This window comes from Maniola hyperantus, chromosome 8 (assembly GCF_902806685.2).
Source record: "Maniola hyperantus chromosome 8, iAphHyp1.2, whole genome shotgun sequence".
Classification (NCBI taxonomy): domain Eukaryota; kingdom Metazoa; phylum Arthropoda; class Insecta; order Lepidoptera; family Nymphalidae; genus Maniola; species Maniola hyperantus.
This window is the reverse complement of record NC_048543.1, coordinates 3,308,121-3,324,363: the sequence shown is the minus strand read 5'-3', so window position 1 is coordinate 3,324,363 and position 16,243 is coordinate 3,308,121. Positions and strand designations below refer to the sequence as shown.

The 16,243-nt window shown below is 39.4% G+C and overlaps 3 protein-coding genes across 3 annotated transcripts in view; 1 reads left to right on the top strand and 2 right to left on the bottom strand.

The window, feature by feature from the left end:
- The window catches only part of Plc21C (Phospholipase C at 21C), a 132,184-nt gene extending 131,063 nt beyond the window's left edge, over positions 1-1,121 (bottom strand). Inside the window, exon 1 of the mRNA XM_034970898.2 lies at positions 743-1,121. Coding sequence (XP_034826789.1) covers positions 743-838 — 96 coding nt within the window. The 5' untranslated portion in view covers positions 839-1,121. The remainder of the gene's footprint in view (positions 1-742) is intronic.
- Positions 1,122-1,965: 844 nt separating this feature from the next.
- On the top strand, positions 1,966-12,123 carry MED17 (mediator complex subunit 17). Its single transcript, XM_034970904.2, has 12 exons — positions 1,966-2,370; positions 2,689-2,941; positions 4,414-4,695; positions 5,241-5,376; positions 5,805-6,022; positions 6,322-6,399; positions 6,500-6,653; positions 7,133-7,269; positions 7,357-7,442; positions 8,122-8,254; positions 9,028-9,169; positions 10,683-12,123. Exons 1-12 carry the CDS (start codon positions 2,282-2,284, stop codon positions 10,901-10,903), a joined length of 1,929 nt encoding a protein of 642 aa, XP_034826795.1. The 5' UTR covers positions 1,966-2,281; the 3' UTR covers positions 10,904-12,123.
- Rsf1 (Repressor splicing factor 1) lies at positions 12,118-15,376 on the bottom strand. The gene is made up of 3 exons (XM_034970946.2): positions 15,217-15,376; positions 14,429-15,055; positions 12,118-12,259 (listed from the first exon to the last, which is right to left on the bottom strand). Exon 2 carries the CDS (start codon positions 15,042-15,044, stop codon positions 14,568-14,570), a length of 477 nt encoding a protein of 158 aa, XP_034826837.1. The 5' UTR covers positions 15,045-15,055; positions 15,217-15,376; the 3' UTR covers positions 12,118-12,259; positions 14,429-14,567.
- Positions 15,377-16,243: the final 867 nt, after the last annotated feature.

Here is a 16,243-nt window from a genome sequence, read left to right as displayed (position 1 = left end):
GCTTCCCAGAAATTTAGAGATCCCACAGAATTTTTAAAAACCTAAATCAATACAGACGAAGAATACAGCAGAAGAAGCCAACATCTACTAGTTTGATAATATAATTATTTACTATAGCATTTTGCCATCGGTTTTGCTCATGTAAATTCAGTAGAGCTCCCCATTGACTGACTCTAATTATTATCATCATCATCATGATCAAACCAGCATAGATCTCTCAGAATAATTTAGTTTATAGCCCTACTCCTGCCATCCTGTACCTGTGCCATCACCTGGATAAGGGTTTCGGGTGAAAATCAGCACTTTATGCCCTTGTATTTTTACAAGGCACTAGACATACAGCATTATGTTGTACTGGAAGTTTTTTTCAGGTTGTACCAGACACAATAATGGGTGTTTGTTATACTGGCACTACTTTGTGCAAACTGGTGGAAGCACCAGGATAACTTATACATTATACTAAAGTACTGTATTGTATGGCATAGTTGTACAAATAAATGTTTTTTTTCTTTCTTATAAGTATAATAAATTGAAATGTGATAATAACAACTCTAAAGCCAAGGACGCAAGACAAGCTATATTCTACTCAGCTGATTTTGGTCAAACTTAGTAAGTAAATTATGTTACTTATATTCTTTTGAAATGCAAAAGTATCATGCCAATCAGTCCAGTGTTTTATTGTAACCCCCCTCTTTTCTCAACTTTTTGTATATTTAAATGACAATAAAAACATGACACAAACCTCATCCCACTTCACGAATTTCTCTCCCTCCAGCAAAGCCTTGGGAACTTCGATAGGCTTCAACGAGACCTTCGCCAACCTGGCGGCCGTACTCATCGTGAATAACGAACACTATTACGCGGCCAACATAACACTATCGGTGATAAAAACCGTCATCTTCCTCCCAGTCAAGAACACAATCTCAGATACCCATCAATGGTTCCCAGTTTCCCACAGTAAAGGCACTATGTACGAACTCCGATGCGACACAAAATAACACTAAAGCTAACACTAACTCAAAATCTTGTCCATGATAAAAAGTTACAAATAAATGTACGATAACTGATAATAAACAACGAGAATTCCACACATACTCGCAATCGCAACACGACGGAACGAAACCACCGAAAATTCTGAAGTGAAATGTCAAAATTCTCCAGTCCACTTGTTCAGAAACTTGTTCACAATCAATCGGATACACCTACCGTATAATAATATAAAATGTTTTTTTTTCTTCTATCAACCGAATGATGCGTACATACCATACTACTTTAATATGAAATATTATTGTTGAATTTAAACATTATTTTATTTTGTAAAAATACCTAGTTAGTTCCTATTATTTATAATAATTATTCGGGCCCGGCTCCTTGTGTATTGGGCCCACTTAGATTGACCTTTTTTTATTGTAGCTGTGGACTTCGACGCTGTCACTTGCTTGTCAATCCTCCAGAGTTGCCAGAACGACAGTAATTGCCGTTTCATACGGTATTCGTACAATAATCCCATTAATCGCACAATTGTAATACTTTCTTTAAAATAAAGTCATTTTTCACAGTAGCATCCAAGTACCATCTTTCACAGATTTTATTGATAAATGGAATGCAACAAGGTATCAGGGTACCTATCAAGTTGCATTCCAGTCGTTAATAACTACCACTCAGGAAGAAACGTGTTAGATAGGTATAATTATTGTTTTTTTTTTTTAAGAATATTAGCCATGTTAAATGACTAATATTCCCCTTTCCTCTCCAACTAAGCGTCAGGCTTGTGCTAGTAGTAGGTAAGACTGAATTTTTAAAAATAGTTTTATTTATTTCAACAATAATTTAACTATTTATAATAGTTAGTACTTTTCACAATAGTGCATTTTTGAGGTTGTTGGTTTAATGTATTTTTTGGAAAGCAGCTGGCAACACTAGTCTTGATCACAGAGTGGTCTTGATTGTGGTGTGGATTGAGGCAAAGAGTATTATAACAGGGGATTGTGGACTGTGGTGGAGTGGACTGTGGAGTGGAGTGGAAATCATTTATAAGTTGTATACAAATACACTAAAAATTCGATTTTCTGGTGCAAATAATTCTTACTAAATCTCTAAAAACTAATAGACCACCTATAAAGTAAACTTTCAGTTCTCACCACAAGTCCTCGCTCAGTAGTTAATAGTTGTAGTTTTGAGTAAAAAAGAATCAATAGTTAAAATAATGATCTCGGTAACACCTTAGAACTGTTTGTTGTGTTTAGTGCCTAGTGGTGCTTAGTGTTTATTCGTCGACGCGATGGCCAATTCCGTAAACATATCGGTGGAAGCCCCTATTGAAAATCAAATACAAGAAATCACTTACGATGGTCAGGAAATTTACCAAGCGTAAGTAGGCAATTTTCAATCATCTATATCGCCTAACTGTAGTTTTGTTGTAAATACAGTCTGCTGAATTTTGTAAAAACTGCCATACTCCTTCCTAGTTAGTTTGCTTCTATCTTAAACTGTATCTTCATTCATCAAGGGTTAACCTGTGATGGAATAAAAAAAAATATCCCGCCTCCTTGTTCATTTAATTTACATGCACTCAGCAGTGTACGAACAGCTTCATGCAGTTACTTTTATTAAGACTTCTATGAGCTGCTTTAGACATAGCTGTTACTTGTGTGTCCAAGTCTTTATTCCCTATACAAACTGTTCCAGGCCTCTGTCTATGTCAGAGAACCTCGCAAGACTGGCACAGAAGATAGATTTCTCAAAATCTGAGGATGAGTTCTGTAATATCAAGAAGGAAGGTGAAACCAGCTCAGATGTGAAGTCAGAAGAGGATAAGGAACCTGGGTACCAGTCTAGTTTGTGGCCCTGGGATTCTGTGAGAAATAAACTAAGGAACGCTCTTACAGAAGTGAGCGTGCTTGCAGATGTATTGAGCATTGCTAAAGAGAAGAGGTTTATGGTAAGTAGATAGATAGTAAACAGCAGTGATACCATAGTGGTTAGGATGTCCACCTTCTAATCGGAGGTTGGGGGTTCGATCCAGGCAAGCACCTCTAACATTTCGGAGTTATGTGCGTTTTAAGCAATAATCAAATATCACGTGCTTTAACGGTGAAGGAAAACATAGTTAGAAGACCTGCATGCCTGAGAGTTCTCCATAATGTTCTCAAAGGTGTATGAAGTCTACCAATCTGCACATGGCCAGTGTGGTAGACTATGGCCAATATCCTTCTCACTCTGAGAGAAGAGCCGTGCTCTGTAGTGAGCCGGCGATGGGTTGATCATGATGATGATGATGATGATGAGATAGATAGAAACAAATGCACAGTCTAGTCTGAGGCAGTGATGTGGTCTGTGGCCGTGGCTAGTTATTTAGCCACCCTACTGGGAAATCTGTTCCGCCAACCTATTTAGTGTTCCAGTATGATGCTGTGGAGTAAAAGATACAGGGTTATGGGTTTAATGAAACTACCATACGCCTTTCAAGTTAGGCCGCTTCCATTTTAGACTGCATTATCACACACACACCACTAGGTGAGATTGCAGTCAAAGGCTGACTTGGAAAGGAATAAAGAGAAACGGGCAAGAGCGAGTCATACTCGCGCACTGAGGGTTCTGTACTACAATTGTATTTTATCTACATTTTGCATGATAAATCAAAAACTATTGTGCCTAAAAATAAATAAAAATCTGTTTTAGAATGTACAAGTAAAGCCCTTTCATATGATACCCCACTTGGTATAGTAATCTTACTTTGAAAGTTGAAAATAGCAATATTTGTTCATGTACACATTTTAATTTCTTTCTTGTAATGTAACCACAAATTCACGGTTTTTAGATTTTTTGTCCTCATGTCTGCTATAAGACCCACCTTCTGCCAGTAAATTTAATGATTCTGGGTCAACGGAAAGTACCCTATAGGTTCCTTGATAGACAGACAACAAAGTGATCTTATAAAGATTCCGTTTCTCCTTTTAAGGTACGGAACCCTAATAGATGTCTGTTATAACTTAGATACTCACTAAGAGAGATCGGTGGATAGACGAAGTGCAGAAGGACATGAGGGTTTTGGGGGTTTGGAACTGGAAGGAAGCTGCTTCTGACCAGCCCCAATGGTGGAGTTTGCTTGACCAAGCCAAGGCCCACCCAGGGATGTAGCTCTTTGTTGATGATGATGATGACTCACTAAGAGAGGATTTTCTGAAATTCTGTTTCATGTAAGTGAGAAGCCAAGGGCATAATTTTTTTTTAAAGAATATTAGCCAATGATATTCCCCTTTCCCCTCCAACTAAGCATTAAGCTTGTACTAGGAGTAGGTATGACAATAGTGCAATGGTTTGAACCGGCGACCAGTTGGTTTTCAGTCCACTCCTCTAACCGTTAAGCTATTGAGGCTCTGATAATTAAGCCAAATTATTACAATGTTGCAGGTTTTAGACCCAATACAAGCAGAACAAGTAGAAAGCCGTCCAATGGTCCAAGTATACGGTCGTAAGAAGGCCCTTTCCGCAGCTGGAGCAGTATTACTCAATGGCGTGGAGAGACTCCGAGCCAGCGAGACCATGCGCATGACTCGCAACATGCCTGACTTTCACATAGACTTGCTTAGGTTACGACAGAATTGGAGACTGAAGAAGGTATCAAATACAATTGTTGGAGATCTCAGCTATAGGACTGCTGGCTCTAAGTTTAGTCAGACTGGTGTTTTTGAGGTGAGCAAATTGATATTTAAATTGTAAGCTTTTAGAGTAAATCACATAAGTGCTTTTTGATTATACATAACTATTTAGTTATTAGCTGAGGTGGGCACCTCAGCTTTGCACCGATGATAATATTTTCTGACTTAATCTATACTATCTATACTAATGAATAAATTGAAGTAATTTCGATATAACTAGCTCATATTAAGCTCATATGGTTATTTGAACTGTACCATAACTGAAACAAACTTTTTTTTTTAATCTGTCTGTGAATTATAATATTGGTAGCATATTTTCACAAAATTTTGTAAACTTTGAACTGCGTGGAGTGTGGACTACACAAATTCCAAACCCATATTTCACCACCTTAGGGGTTGAATTTTCAAAAATCCTTTCTTAGCTGATGCCTACGTCATAATAGCTATCTGCATGCCAAATTTCAGCCATTTCCGTCCAGCAGTTTGAGCTGTGCATTGATAGATCAGTCATTCAGCCATCCAGTCACGTTTTCCTTTTATATATTTAGATTAAGATTATAGCTTAGTGACATATTACAGGTAACAAAAGCCCCCGAGGAACAAATAGCACAGGCAATGAGTATGAATGCCACAGGACCAACACCGTCAGCCCTAAGAGTGACTGTACCGCCTGAGTTACAGGGTGTTGCATTTATATCAGTCCTCTGTCAAAAAGGTTTGTAGACCATATTCAAAAAGCCTGTAGAGCAGAATTTCCTATTGGTTTACCATGAGTGAATATTGTTAAATACATGGGTATGTATTTGCCTAAGGATGTGGTTATGTCAAGTTCTGTTAACCAGTTCAAGAATAGATTAGACAAACATTTGGAAAACTCAAAGCACTTCTGATATAGACGTATCAGTGGAAGCTGCTTAGTCTTAAAAATAATAATCGGGGTGGGACGCCCAGCACACCTGCACAACCTGATTGCCCTCTCGACCTGGCGCGTGCGATACTTTAAAATTATTATAAAGTTAGGACAGTTTAGAAACAGGAAAATTTTACCAACTAGCTTGCAACTCTGTCTTATGCATGTTCTGACAGGTTTTTTTATCTTTCGCGTGTACTCAACAGATACAGACGGCCATTTTTTTTGTATAGAACAAGAAGATGTAGTGACAGCGACCCTCAGTTCCTCAGCCCTCAACTGTCCTGGCACTCTCCCGGGGGAAGGCGCGGAACTACACTGGCAGCAGAAACTGGAGGCCGCGCAGAATGTGCTGTTCTGCAAGGAGCTGTTCGCGAGGCTCGCCGCAGAAGCCGTGCAGCTGGACGCTTCCATACCGCATATGGTGGTCGGGAACCAGATTATGGCTACGGTGAGTGTGACGTGACTGTCAGTTCCTCAGCTCTGTACTGCCATAGATGCACTGGCAGCAGAAGCTGGAGGCCGCGCAGGATGCCCTCGAGGCTAGCTGCAGAAGCTGTGCAGCTGAATGTTTCCATTCCTCCAGGAAGTGGCCGGGAACCTCTCTTAGAGAATGTTATTTCAACAGGCTCACGACGAAAAAAAGTGAAAATATCTTACGATACGGTCATGCAGACGCGCCCATTATGAAGATAGTGCAGTTCTAGTATATTCTGTAAAATTTACCTTATTAAAATTATCTTGTTTCAGGTCTTACCTGGCATTCAGCTGCTTATTGGACTGTGCCACAACAACGGACAAAACAATAATAATCCAGAAGGAGTTAAGGTATTTATTAAAAGTAATTACAGAATTGTATGGCACTTTTTAACTTTATATTGCATATTCTTCTTTTCTTTTATTTTTATTTTTTTACGTTTCATTCTAGTCGGAAGGCACAGGCAGCAAGTCAGAGCACGATCACGTATTGGAGCACTCTCTACATCAGTTACTACGAGCAGTGCACCACTCCAACACTCACCACCCCTTCCCACACCCCGCCTCTGGCCCGCTGGGACCCTCGAAACGACGCTCGTTGGCTGGTATGTACGAAAAACTTGTCTAGTGTGATTCAACTTCGTGCAACGACATCTAGTACGTAATGTAGGAGTTACATAAACGTTCATTCAGCGCCATCTATACTCGACAGAATGACACCATTATCTCTAATACTACGAGACTAGAAAGTTCTTTCGAGTTGAAAGGCAGCAAGGTTAGAACACTACCACATGGTGGACCACTCTCTACATCAGTTACTACGAGAAGTGCACCACTGCAACACTCACCACCCCTCGTTGGAACGAACGACGCTTGTTGGCTGGTATGTGTATGATACAAAATATGAAAAACTTCTCTAGCGCGATTCAACTGCGAGCAGCGACATCTGGTTCAATAGTAGGACAATTTTGTGCAACTTATGATACGTACCGTTCAACCGTATGCCAAATTAAATAAAGCTGTTAGCGAAGTTTAAGTTCTCATCTCCACTCCATTCTATAACATAGAGTATTGTATGTCTTAGGTCCGATGGCCGCTGACCGCTATGAGTTGCTGGAAATGAGCAAGGAACAGTCTCTATTAGAGCAAATCATTCAACAGGCGCAACATTTCTTCATGCGCCGGCGCAGCGAATATGTCCTCGATACTATCGCCAAAGAGGTTTGTTTACCTACTAGTATATTATATATCGAGTATTTTTGTATACTAGAATGCGACTTGTCAACGTTTAAATTAATTTTGTTTAAGGTAAAGGACCCCCTCATCGTGTCTCACTGGAATGCGCTAAACAGCCCAACACAGTCCTGTGTGAAAATAAACATCATGGCTTACGGGTAAACTTGTTTTCCTAAGTATCCACTAGCAATAATTGCAGAATTTAGCATACCTAACTAGTCAGCAAGTCACTTGCACTAAAGTTACATTTCAATGGAAAGACTTGCCTAAATTAAATTGACATGGCAGGAAAACTTGCCAGTGGTTACTTGGAGTAGTTTTAGATTAGTTATATAGTACACGGCAGGTCGAGATGGCAATCGGGGAGGGAACGCCCCGCACACCTGCATAGCCCCCGCGCTAACCCAGTGCGGGATAGCGCGGGTGACGTGCGGGTGTGCAGGGCGTCCCCCTTTCTCATACCCCGATTTCCATCACGATCTGTCGCGAACTATAGGAACTGGAAGTTCCTATAGTTCGATAACCCTCCCCCAAGTAAGTCAGTATAAAAAGATATAAATTCTAAAATCAAGGATTTAATCCATTAATTACCAAATACATTTTTGTTTTCTGATCATTGTTTTAACTCTGTCACCATTTTCAGCTGTACTACTTGGATCTTAGTTTAATTTTATTATAAATGGTCTTACAGCCGTACTCAGGGTCGCTAATCGTTACTTAAGATTGAGTTAAAACGAGACAGATGTGAGAGATATAGCTCTGTCTCGTTTTAACTAAACTTGAGTAACGATTATGCGACTCTGAGTACGGCTGTTAACTTTTAATTTCGATAAACAGATATGACGCGGTGTGCAGAACATCGCTGGTGGTGCATGTGGGAGAGAAAACGCTCAAATGTATCTGTCGAGACGGAAAAGTGAGGCATTTGTCCTACGAGCTGCAGGAGCTCAGAGACCTCATATACTGCCAGGTAACTGGTATTCTCCAGGCGGGCTGGACTGATGACCTGAGTGGCGGGCAGCGGGTGGATGAAGAAGATTGAGACGTGTTTGGTGGCGCGCTTTTGCAAAGGCTTATGTCCAGCAGTGGACGCACACAGGCTGATGGATTGGAACTGCTATCAGTTTTCCCAGCTCTAGCTTTTATAGCTTTCTAAGTTTGTTGTGGCCTTCCTAGACCTCGGTGCGTTTGGGACTATCGTAGCTTTAATTTTAAGGTGATGTAAATATTAATGTTATCACCATTACAATAACGATACGCCTCTCTATTAAGCGGTGATGATCACCATAAGCTTAGTGATGATTACGATTCGCCTCTGGTACGACATGATGATCACGATACGTCTGTCTGGTATGAGGTTATGATCATAATACGCCCTTCTGGTATGAGGTGATGATGCTATAATATGATACGTACTTCCACGCTGTTTGGGCTGTATCAAATCGACGAACAGCTTGAATCAGCTTGTTACAAGTGTTTCACGCAAACTTCCGATTGTGATCGCGGTGAAACTGTACGCAACCGTGACTTAGACCGCCTGAATTTTCATGGTTTAGGAACCAAATAAATCAGTGCCAACTGCCACCTCTTAGATACTAATGAACGACCCGTTTGAAATCCAGACGTCACTGCGGTTGCATTGGTGCTAAAGCACCACTGAGTTTGTTCAATAACCCTGTCCATACGAAGTAATATATAATTCCGACTTTATTTAAACCGATTTGACACGTTCCATGTCACCAGATATACCAGCACCAAATGACGGCGGTGCAGGCCGTGGGGCGCTGCATGGGCTGGCAGCTGCTGGCCAGCAGCTCGCACCTCGGCTCCGGCCCCGTCGAACCGCTCGGCAACGCATCATCCTGCCTGCTGGCCTCGCCCAATGGTAAGCGTCACCAGACACACCAGCTCCAAATGACGGCGGAGCAGGTCGTGGGCCGCTGCTGGCCACCAGCTCGCAGCGTCAAATGACGGCGGTGCAATGTAACAATAGAACGACTATTTTCCTTTAGGCTGGTGCTATGCCCGAGAACCCCGCCTTCCAATCATTGTATTTTAGTTCATTATTTATTATTGTACTCGACAGAGAAAACTGTTAGCGTGATAGAGGATCACGTGGCGACATCTAGTTGTTTGTTATATTGTAAGCAGCTTTGTTTGCTGGTGCTATATTTGTAGGTCCTCCAATGGTTTTCTGTATATGGTTCGTAAAGTGCCACCTGGTGCTTTACCAAGGGCTGACCCGCCGGACTTATTTACTTAGAGCTGGTACCCACTAAAATGGAATTCATCTACACTAATATTATAAAGAGGAAAACTTTGTTTGTTTGTTTGTTTGTTTGTTTGTTTGTTTGTTTGTTTGTTTGTTTGTTTGTTTGTACTGAATAGGCTCAAAAACTACTGGACCGATTTTAAAAATTCTTTCACCATTCGAAAGCTACATTATCCACGAGTAACATAGGCTATATTTTATTTTGGAAAAAAATAGGGTTCCGTAAGATATTTGGGTTTTTCGGACACAAGGTGTAAAAAATCAACCAGAAAAGTTACTTATTTTGCGTACGCTGCCTAAACTATAAAAGATAGAACCATAAAATGTTCTAATTAATTGTAGATCTTATAAATATCTACAAAAAAGTCCGCGACACACTATACCCATCTATGTCGAGTGAGGCACAGCAACCATTTTTTTATTTAAAAATCTTGAATTTTTTTTGGACTACATTTAAACGCGTTTATTTTACTCATGCTATTAATCCTTATCAAAATAAATGATTTCATCACTAAGAACAGTTTATGGAGATAATATTTGGTCTTTGAATGATTAAAATTGGACGTTTGGTTTTGAAGTTATGGCGAAATTAAAATATTACGATTTCTGCTGCACGGCCCGTTGTATTATATAAATAGGTAATGTCGTTAAGTTTGTTTGTAGGGGGTAATCTTTAGAACTACTGAACCGATTTTAAAAATTCTTTCACCAGTAGAAAGCTACATTATTCTTGAGTGACATAGGCTATACGGGATCTTTAAAAACCTAAATCTACGCGGGCGAAGCCGCGGGGATCAGCTAGTACATTATAAATACGAAGGTGACCGTCTGCTAGCTTTTCACGGCTCAATCGTTCAACGGATTTTGATGGAATTTGGTACAGAGTTAGCTTACATTCCGGGGGATGGACACAAGCTACTTTTTATCCCAGATCATCAAAGAGTTCAATGGGATTGTTAAAAAACAAATTAATCCAAGCGGACGAAGTCGCGGGCATCATCTACTTTTTATATAAACATGACTATTATTTCGCACTATTCTTCTCTATTGTTCAGACTTCAGACAATTTGTATAAAATGAAGTCTGTTAAAGGAGGCAAATCCTAATAATATGTATTTACATGCAGGTGACAGAATGATAGCAATACGATGCGAGCCCTCCGTCGGTATTCAAGTGTTCATCGCTCAGTCCCCGCGCAAAGACTTCTTTGTGAGTGAACTGGTCCAAGACAAGAAGTGGGAGAACCTGGGCGGCGCCTTCAAGGAAGTCAAACTCGAGAAAATGGAGGGGAAAAACTTTTTGAATAAAATGGAATTACTCATGGCCTGTTTGAGTAGCCCTTTGTAATAAATAGTTTTGAAAGAAATGTGTATGACGTTTTGTAGCGGTGCGCATTTTTGTCCAGCGCTGGGACATGAATCCCACTACCATCATTATCATCTCAACCCATCGCCGGTCCTCTACTGAGCACGTCACTCGTCAGAATGTGAAGACTGCCAGTCTACCAAGCCAATCAAACTAACGGATGATTTATGCTTGACCGTGCCGGGCCCGAGGCACGTCCGGCGAGCTGACAATCCACGGATTGCAATTTTGTATGAAGAAACGTAACACGGACGAGGCTCTAATGACTCTGACACGGCACGGTCTGATGTGACCTCATACAAATTCCCAATCTGGTGCCTCGGACGCGGCACGGTCTAGCGTAAATCATCCCTTACTAGGGTTAAAAAAAATATCACCCAGACTTTCATCCAAGATATAGCGGGCTTCCTCAAGATATTTTTCTTCTATAAAGAATGGCTCAATTATGTACTTCCTATCCATATTGTAAATGCGAAAGTGTTTGTTGGTCCTTCAATCACGTCGCGACAAATCAACGTGATTTTTGCAAGGATATAATTAAAGAAGGCTATTTTTTATCCTGGAAAATCAAAGAATTAAAAAAAACTAAATGCACAAGGACAAAGTTGCAGGCATTAGCTAGTTATAAAATTCTCTTACCACAAAAACGGCAGCTCAGTTAACATTGAACATGCCACACCTTTGTCTCCTCATATACCAAATTCCAACAAAAGGTAACATTTTTTGGTTTCACTAGGTGTATTCATCGACAGAAAAACGTCTACCTAATATAATAAGACTTATTTAAAATGAAAAAAAAAAATAAGCTACGTGAATGAAGTCGCGAGCAAAACATGTTTTGCTCTACGCATGTTCTACGCCGAAAATTAACAAAGCTACTGAGTACGGACTACTGATTTTCAAGGTTGGCGGCCATCTTGAAAATAACCCATAATTTCGGTTGTCCGGTTGTCCTACTTTGGTTGACTTTTTTTGTCCTTCTTATTATCGTTTGCTGGAATTTACCCAAGGTTTTGGGACTTTTTTTAACTAAATTGACCCATCTATATCTAACCTACACTCCCCCTAAATATAATAAACCCTTAGAAATGGAAAATTCTTACCATTAGAACGCTAGTTTAAAATGTAATAATATTGTAATATTGTATAATAATTATTGAGTAAGTCTTCTAATTTATTAAAAAAAAGATTGAGAATTGGAATTTGTGTTTTTTATTTATTTATACAATAAGGAAACTTAGCCCATTAGGTGCTTAGGTATAATGTTAAAGATATACTGAAGATTGTTCATTTGTCTTGATGTGGTGCTGGAATCCAGGTTGGAATTATTCCATTGTCCTGGAAAAAAAACCTATCATTAGAAAATAATAATTATGTCAAACTAGATAGGTGGTTGAACTTGATTGATGTATGGAAAAAATGCAGAAAATAGTGATCTTTATTTTTGCCATGCATATCAATATTTTGGAGAAATATATATAGGCCTGGAATTTTTTCTTCAAATATACATTTGGGAATAGTCTGCCATCAAGTTTTATTTTATTTGAGAATGAGGTTTATTCATTTATGGCATGAAAATTAAGAAATAACATCAAGGTGTTTCCTAGTAGCAATCTATCACATATACCATCTTAGAACGCTTTGGTACTTGGTTGCACTGCTTTGCTAGTCAGGTACCAGGCCATAGCCCAAGCCTTCAGACACTGAGCAGACCAGAAGCAATAATTATAGAAATTATTCATCATCATGATCACCCCATCACCGGCTCACTACAGAGCATGGGTCTCCTCTCGGAGTGAGAAAGGTTTTGGCCATAGTCTACCTCGCTGGCCATGTGCAAATTGGTAGACTTCACACACCTTCGAGAACATTATGGAGAACTCTCAGGCATGCAGGTTTCCTCACGATGTTTTCCTTCACTATTAAAGCAAGTGATCTTTAATTATTTCAAACGCACATAACTCCGAAAAGTTAGAGGTGCGTGCCCGGGATCAAACCCCCGACCTTTGATTAGAAGGCGGACGACCTAACCACTAGGCTATCACAGCTTGTAGAAATTATTACACTCCCTAAATTAACCTATTGGGAATCAAACGCAAGACCTCTTACATTTAAGACCGCTGCACTGGGTGAGACAGTCAAGAGCTGAATAGATGTTAGGGAACTTCAAAAGGTCTTAATTTTAACATGCAGAATGTGGCTAATTCCGTTGTACACAATCTCTAAACTAAAATGACACGTATAATCTAATGCTATCCCTTTCATAATGTTGCTTGCGGAAAAGGATAGCACTACATTTAGACCTGTTCATTTAGTTTAGAGATTGTGTACAACGGAATTAGCCACAATGTAAATCTATTCTATTTTAAAACACATGGACATAAACAGTCAATTTGTTAGTGACGCTGGCCATACACAATCAAGTTTACCAATCTTTTTTGACTGTACACAGCTTTAAACTTGACAGTAAACTTGATCATGTATAGCCAGCGTAAGTTTCATAGCATAGTTAGCAACAAACTTACAAATTGGAGCCCAGCCTACTGATTCGCTAACTCAGTGTCCAACGTTGAATGTTAGCCACCGAACTCATTTGACATTGGTTGGTTGTGCATCACTGGTTCACTGAGTGATATTAAAATGATTTTTTATAGAAAATCTTCAATGGATTAAAAATAAATGTCTAATGAGCTTGGTGGCTATCATTTATTGTTGAACACTGAGTTAGCGAATCACCCTGCAGATGACTACATGATACAAGACTTATATAGGTCTTAAAATAACTAAGTATATCTCTAAATAATATGCATACAAACTTACATATTTATCATACAAAAGCCTCTCCATGCAAGTTACAAATTCTCACTTGTCTGGTTAAGTATGCCTATAATTTTATCTTATCCATACATTTTTAGCAACTGTCAAATGTGGCCTATTCTAATGACTCTACAATAAAAGCCTGTCAAAGATGGGTGCAGAATAACAAGTGATTAATTATTTGAAACATGTAAAGATGGTTTTATTAAATGGTTAGTAGCCCGCAAACAATGTTGCATACAAATACTGTGAGTATTCGGGTATAGAATTAGTTAATGTGTATGAAATACAAGGAAAAGATGTTCAAATATGTGATTTCTATACCAAATTATTACTTCAAACAAAGATTTGTGGTTATATTTGAACACCAAACTGAAAACTTATTTAAAATTATCATTTACTCTAAATATTCAAAACTTTTGAATTCATTTCATAAGAAATACTACAAAAGAGTTTAAATATTGTTCCTTTGTTCAAAATTTCTACACACAGACAATAAATAAAAGTTAAGCAAAGAAAACTGAGAAGACCTTTATTGGCTTTATTTCATTGATAAAAATAACACATGACTAATTCAACTGATAAAGAAAGATTAAAATTGAACAAAGGATTCACAAATTGGGACGAGCGAGTACAGCATGCAAAGCAACTTAACCTAAAAAAAACAAGCAAAATAAAATGGTACATTACCTCGACATCCAACGACATCAACTTCATCAATCTCTTAAGCATTAAACCCCCAGTATTAAACAAAACATCGAATTTCATTAAACACTTGGAAGGCTTCAGATTACGTTAACACTAAACCTAAATTTATTCTAGAATTAAATTAAAATCGAGACAGCGGCGACCTAGATCTGAAGTTGCCGCCACCGCCGCCGCCGCCGCCGCCCGAGCCGTAGCCGTTGCCGTTCCGGTTGAAGGGCCGGCCGCCGCCGCTGCCGCCGTACGAGCGGCCTCCGCCGCCGCCGCCGCCGCCCCCGGACGAGCCGCCGAAGGAGCGCCCGCCGCGGAAGCTACCCCCCCGGCCCCCTCGGAAATTGCCGCCGCCGCGGCGTGGGCCGTCTCGTTTTCTCGATAATTCTACTTTTAATGTCGCGCCTAGCATCTCGAACCCGTTCATCGCGCTACACGCATCCTCCGCCTCCTGCACGTTCTCAAATTCGATAAATGCGAAACCTGGGGGGTTAAGTGCGACCCACACGGAGTTCAGTTTTCCGTATTTGTCAAACTCTCGCTCCAAATCCTCTTTCTTGATTCCTTCCACCAAACCGCCGACGTACACACGAGTGCCTCCTGAACTCATCTTGTTATTATCTACAATAAAATTTCACATTTAACCACGGGTCACTGATATTAGCGCCGAAATAAATACATAAATTACAACGAACTAAACAAAATGTCGACACATCAATAGTGATGCCACGACGTACGAAGAGTTATCTCGCAAATACGCCGATAAATATGAAGATACTTACGTGTTTTATTTATGTGGGTGCGAGTAAATCTAAACTACAACTAAATTAATTATTTGATTTTATAAATATAAACTAAATATAATTTTATTTTCGTCAAAAATTAAAAACGGATCAATGAAGTTGATGATTGAATGGAAAGAAAGAGTGAACGATCATAGATTATAGAGAACGGACGCACGAAGGAACGAATGAAATACGAAAAATGTTGCAAGTTATAAAATATAATAGTCTAGTTTTCATTTTTGATTGATTATTTTTATTTGTTAATAAAAAAGCATGTATTTTTGCACAATGTATAAAAAAGCATGTATTTTTAAAGATAAAAACTTATTTAACTTCTCAAAAACCTAGTTACAGCAGTCTTATTTAAAATTGCTTTCTTGTGAATGAATGAGCAAAATACAAAATTAAAGGTGCCTAGTTCATTCTAATGGGGGTGTTTCGCTCAAAGAGTATTAAAATATACATGGTTTCGCTCCAATGTGTGTTTTTGCACTAGCCGGCAGCGGAATCACCACCGGCATGGTAACGCCAATCGCCATGGCAAAAATAAAGGCAAAATTGTATCAAATTATACTTAATACACTCGTTTTCCCTGTGGTCGGTGTCAGTGCCGACTGCCGGCACGGTGACCGACCGGCCACTGGTGCCGCCCCGGCACCGAGACAGCAAACTTTGCAGTTCCTGCCGACCGGCAACTTGCACATATTATATATAGTAATAGAATGCTAGTCTGAATTTTTATTATTATATCAGTTTGCGTGTGTGTATTTAGTTAATATAAGTTCAATTTTAATAATTTATATTTCTGTTGTCTGAGCAAATGATTGGGCAACTGTAATCTCTTCCGGGGTATGTTTTTATCAATAAACAACAAATAATTGATAAATACCAAAACCTCACGACGAAGTTTTATTTGAATGAGGTCTTTTAAAGTTTTACCACACTTCCGTTCGTGTTAGCGGATATTTAACTATTGCTTACTGAGTACTGCCCATAAAACTGATGTCATCTGAATACGGGTCGC

Coding starts and splice junctions, on each gene's coding strand:
- Rsf1 (XM_034970946.2), bottom strand. CDS start 15,044: ATGAGTTCAGGAGGCACTCGTGTGTACGTCGGCGGTTTGGTGGAAGGA.
- MED17 (XM_034970904.2), top strand. CDS start 2,282: ATGGCCAATTCCGTAAACATATCGGTGGAAGCCCCTATTGAAAATCAA. Junction 6,400..6,499: donor ATAATCCAGAAGGAGTTAAG/GTATTTATTAAA, acceptor GTTTCATTCTAG/TCGGAAGGCACAGGCAGCAA. Junction 6,654..7,132: donor GAAACGACGCTCGTTGGCTG/GTATGTACGAAA, acceptor TGTATGTCTTAG/GTCCGATGGCCGCTGACCGC.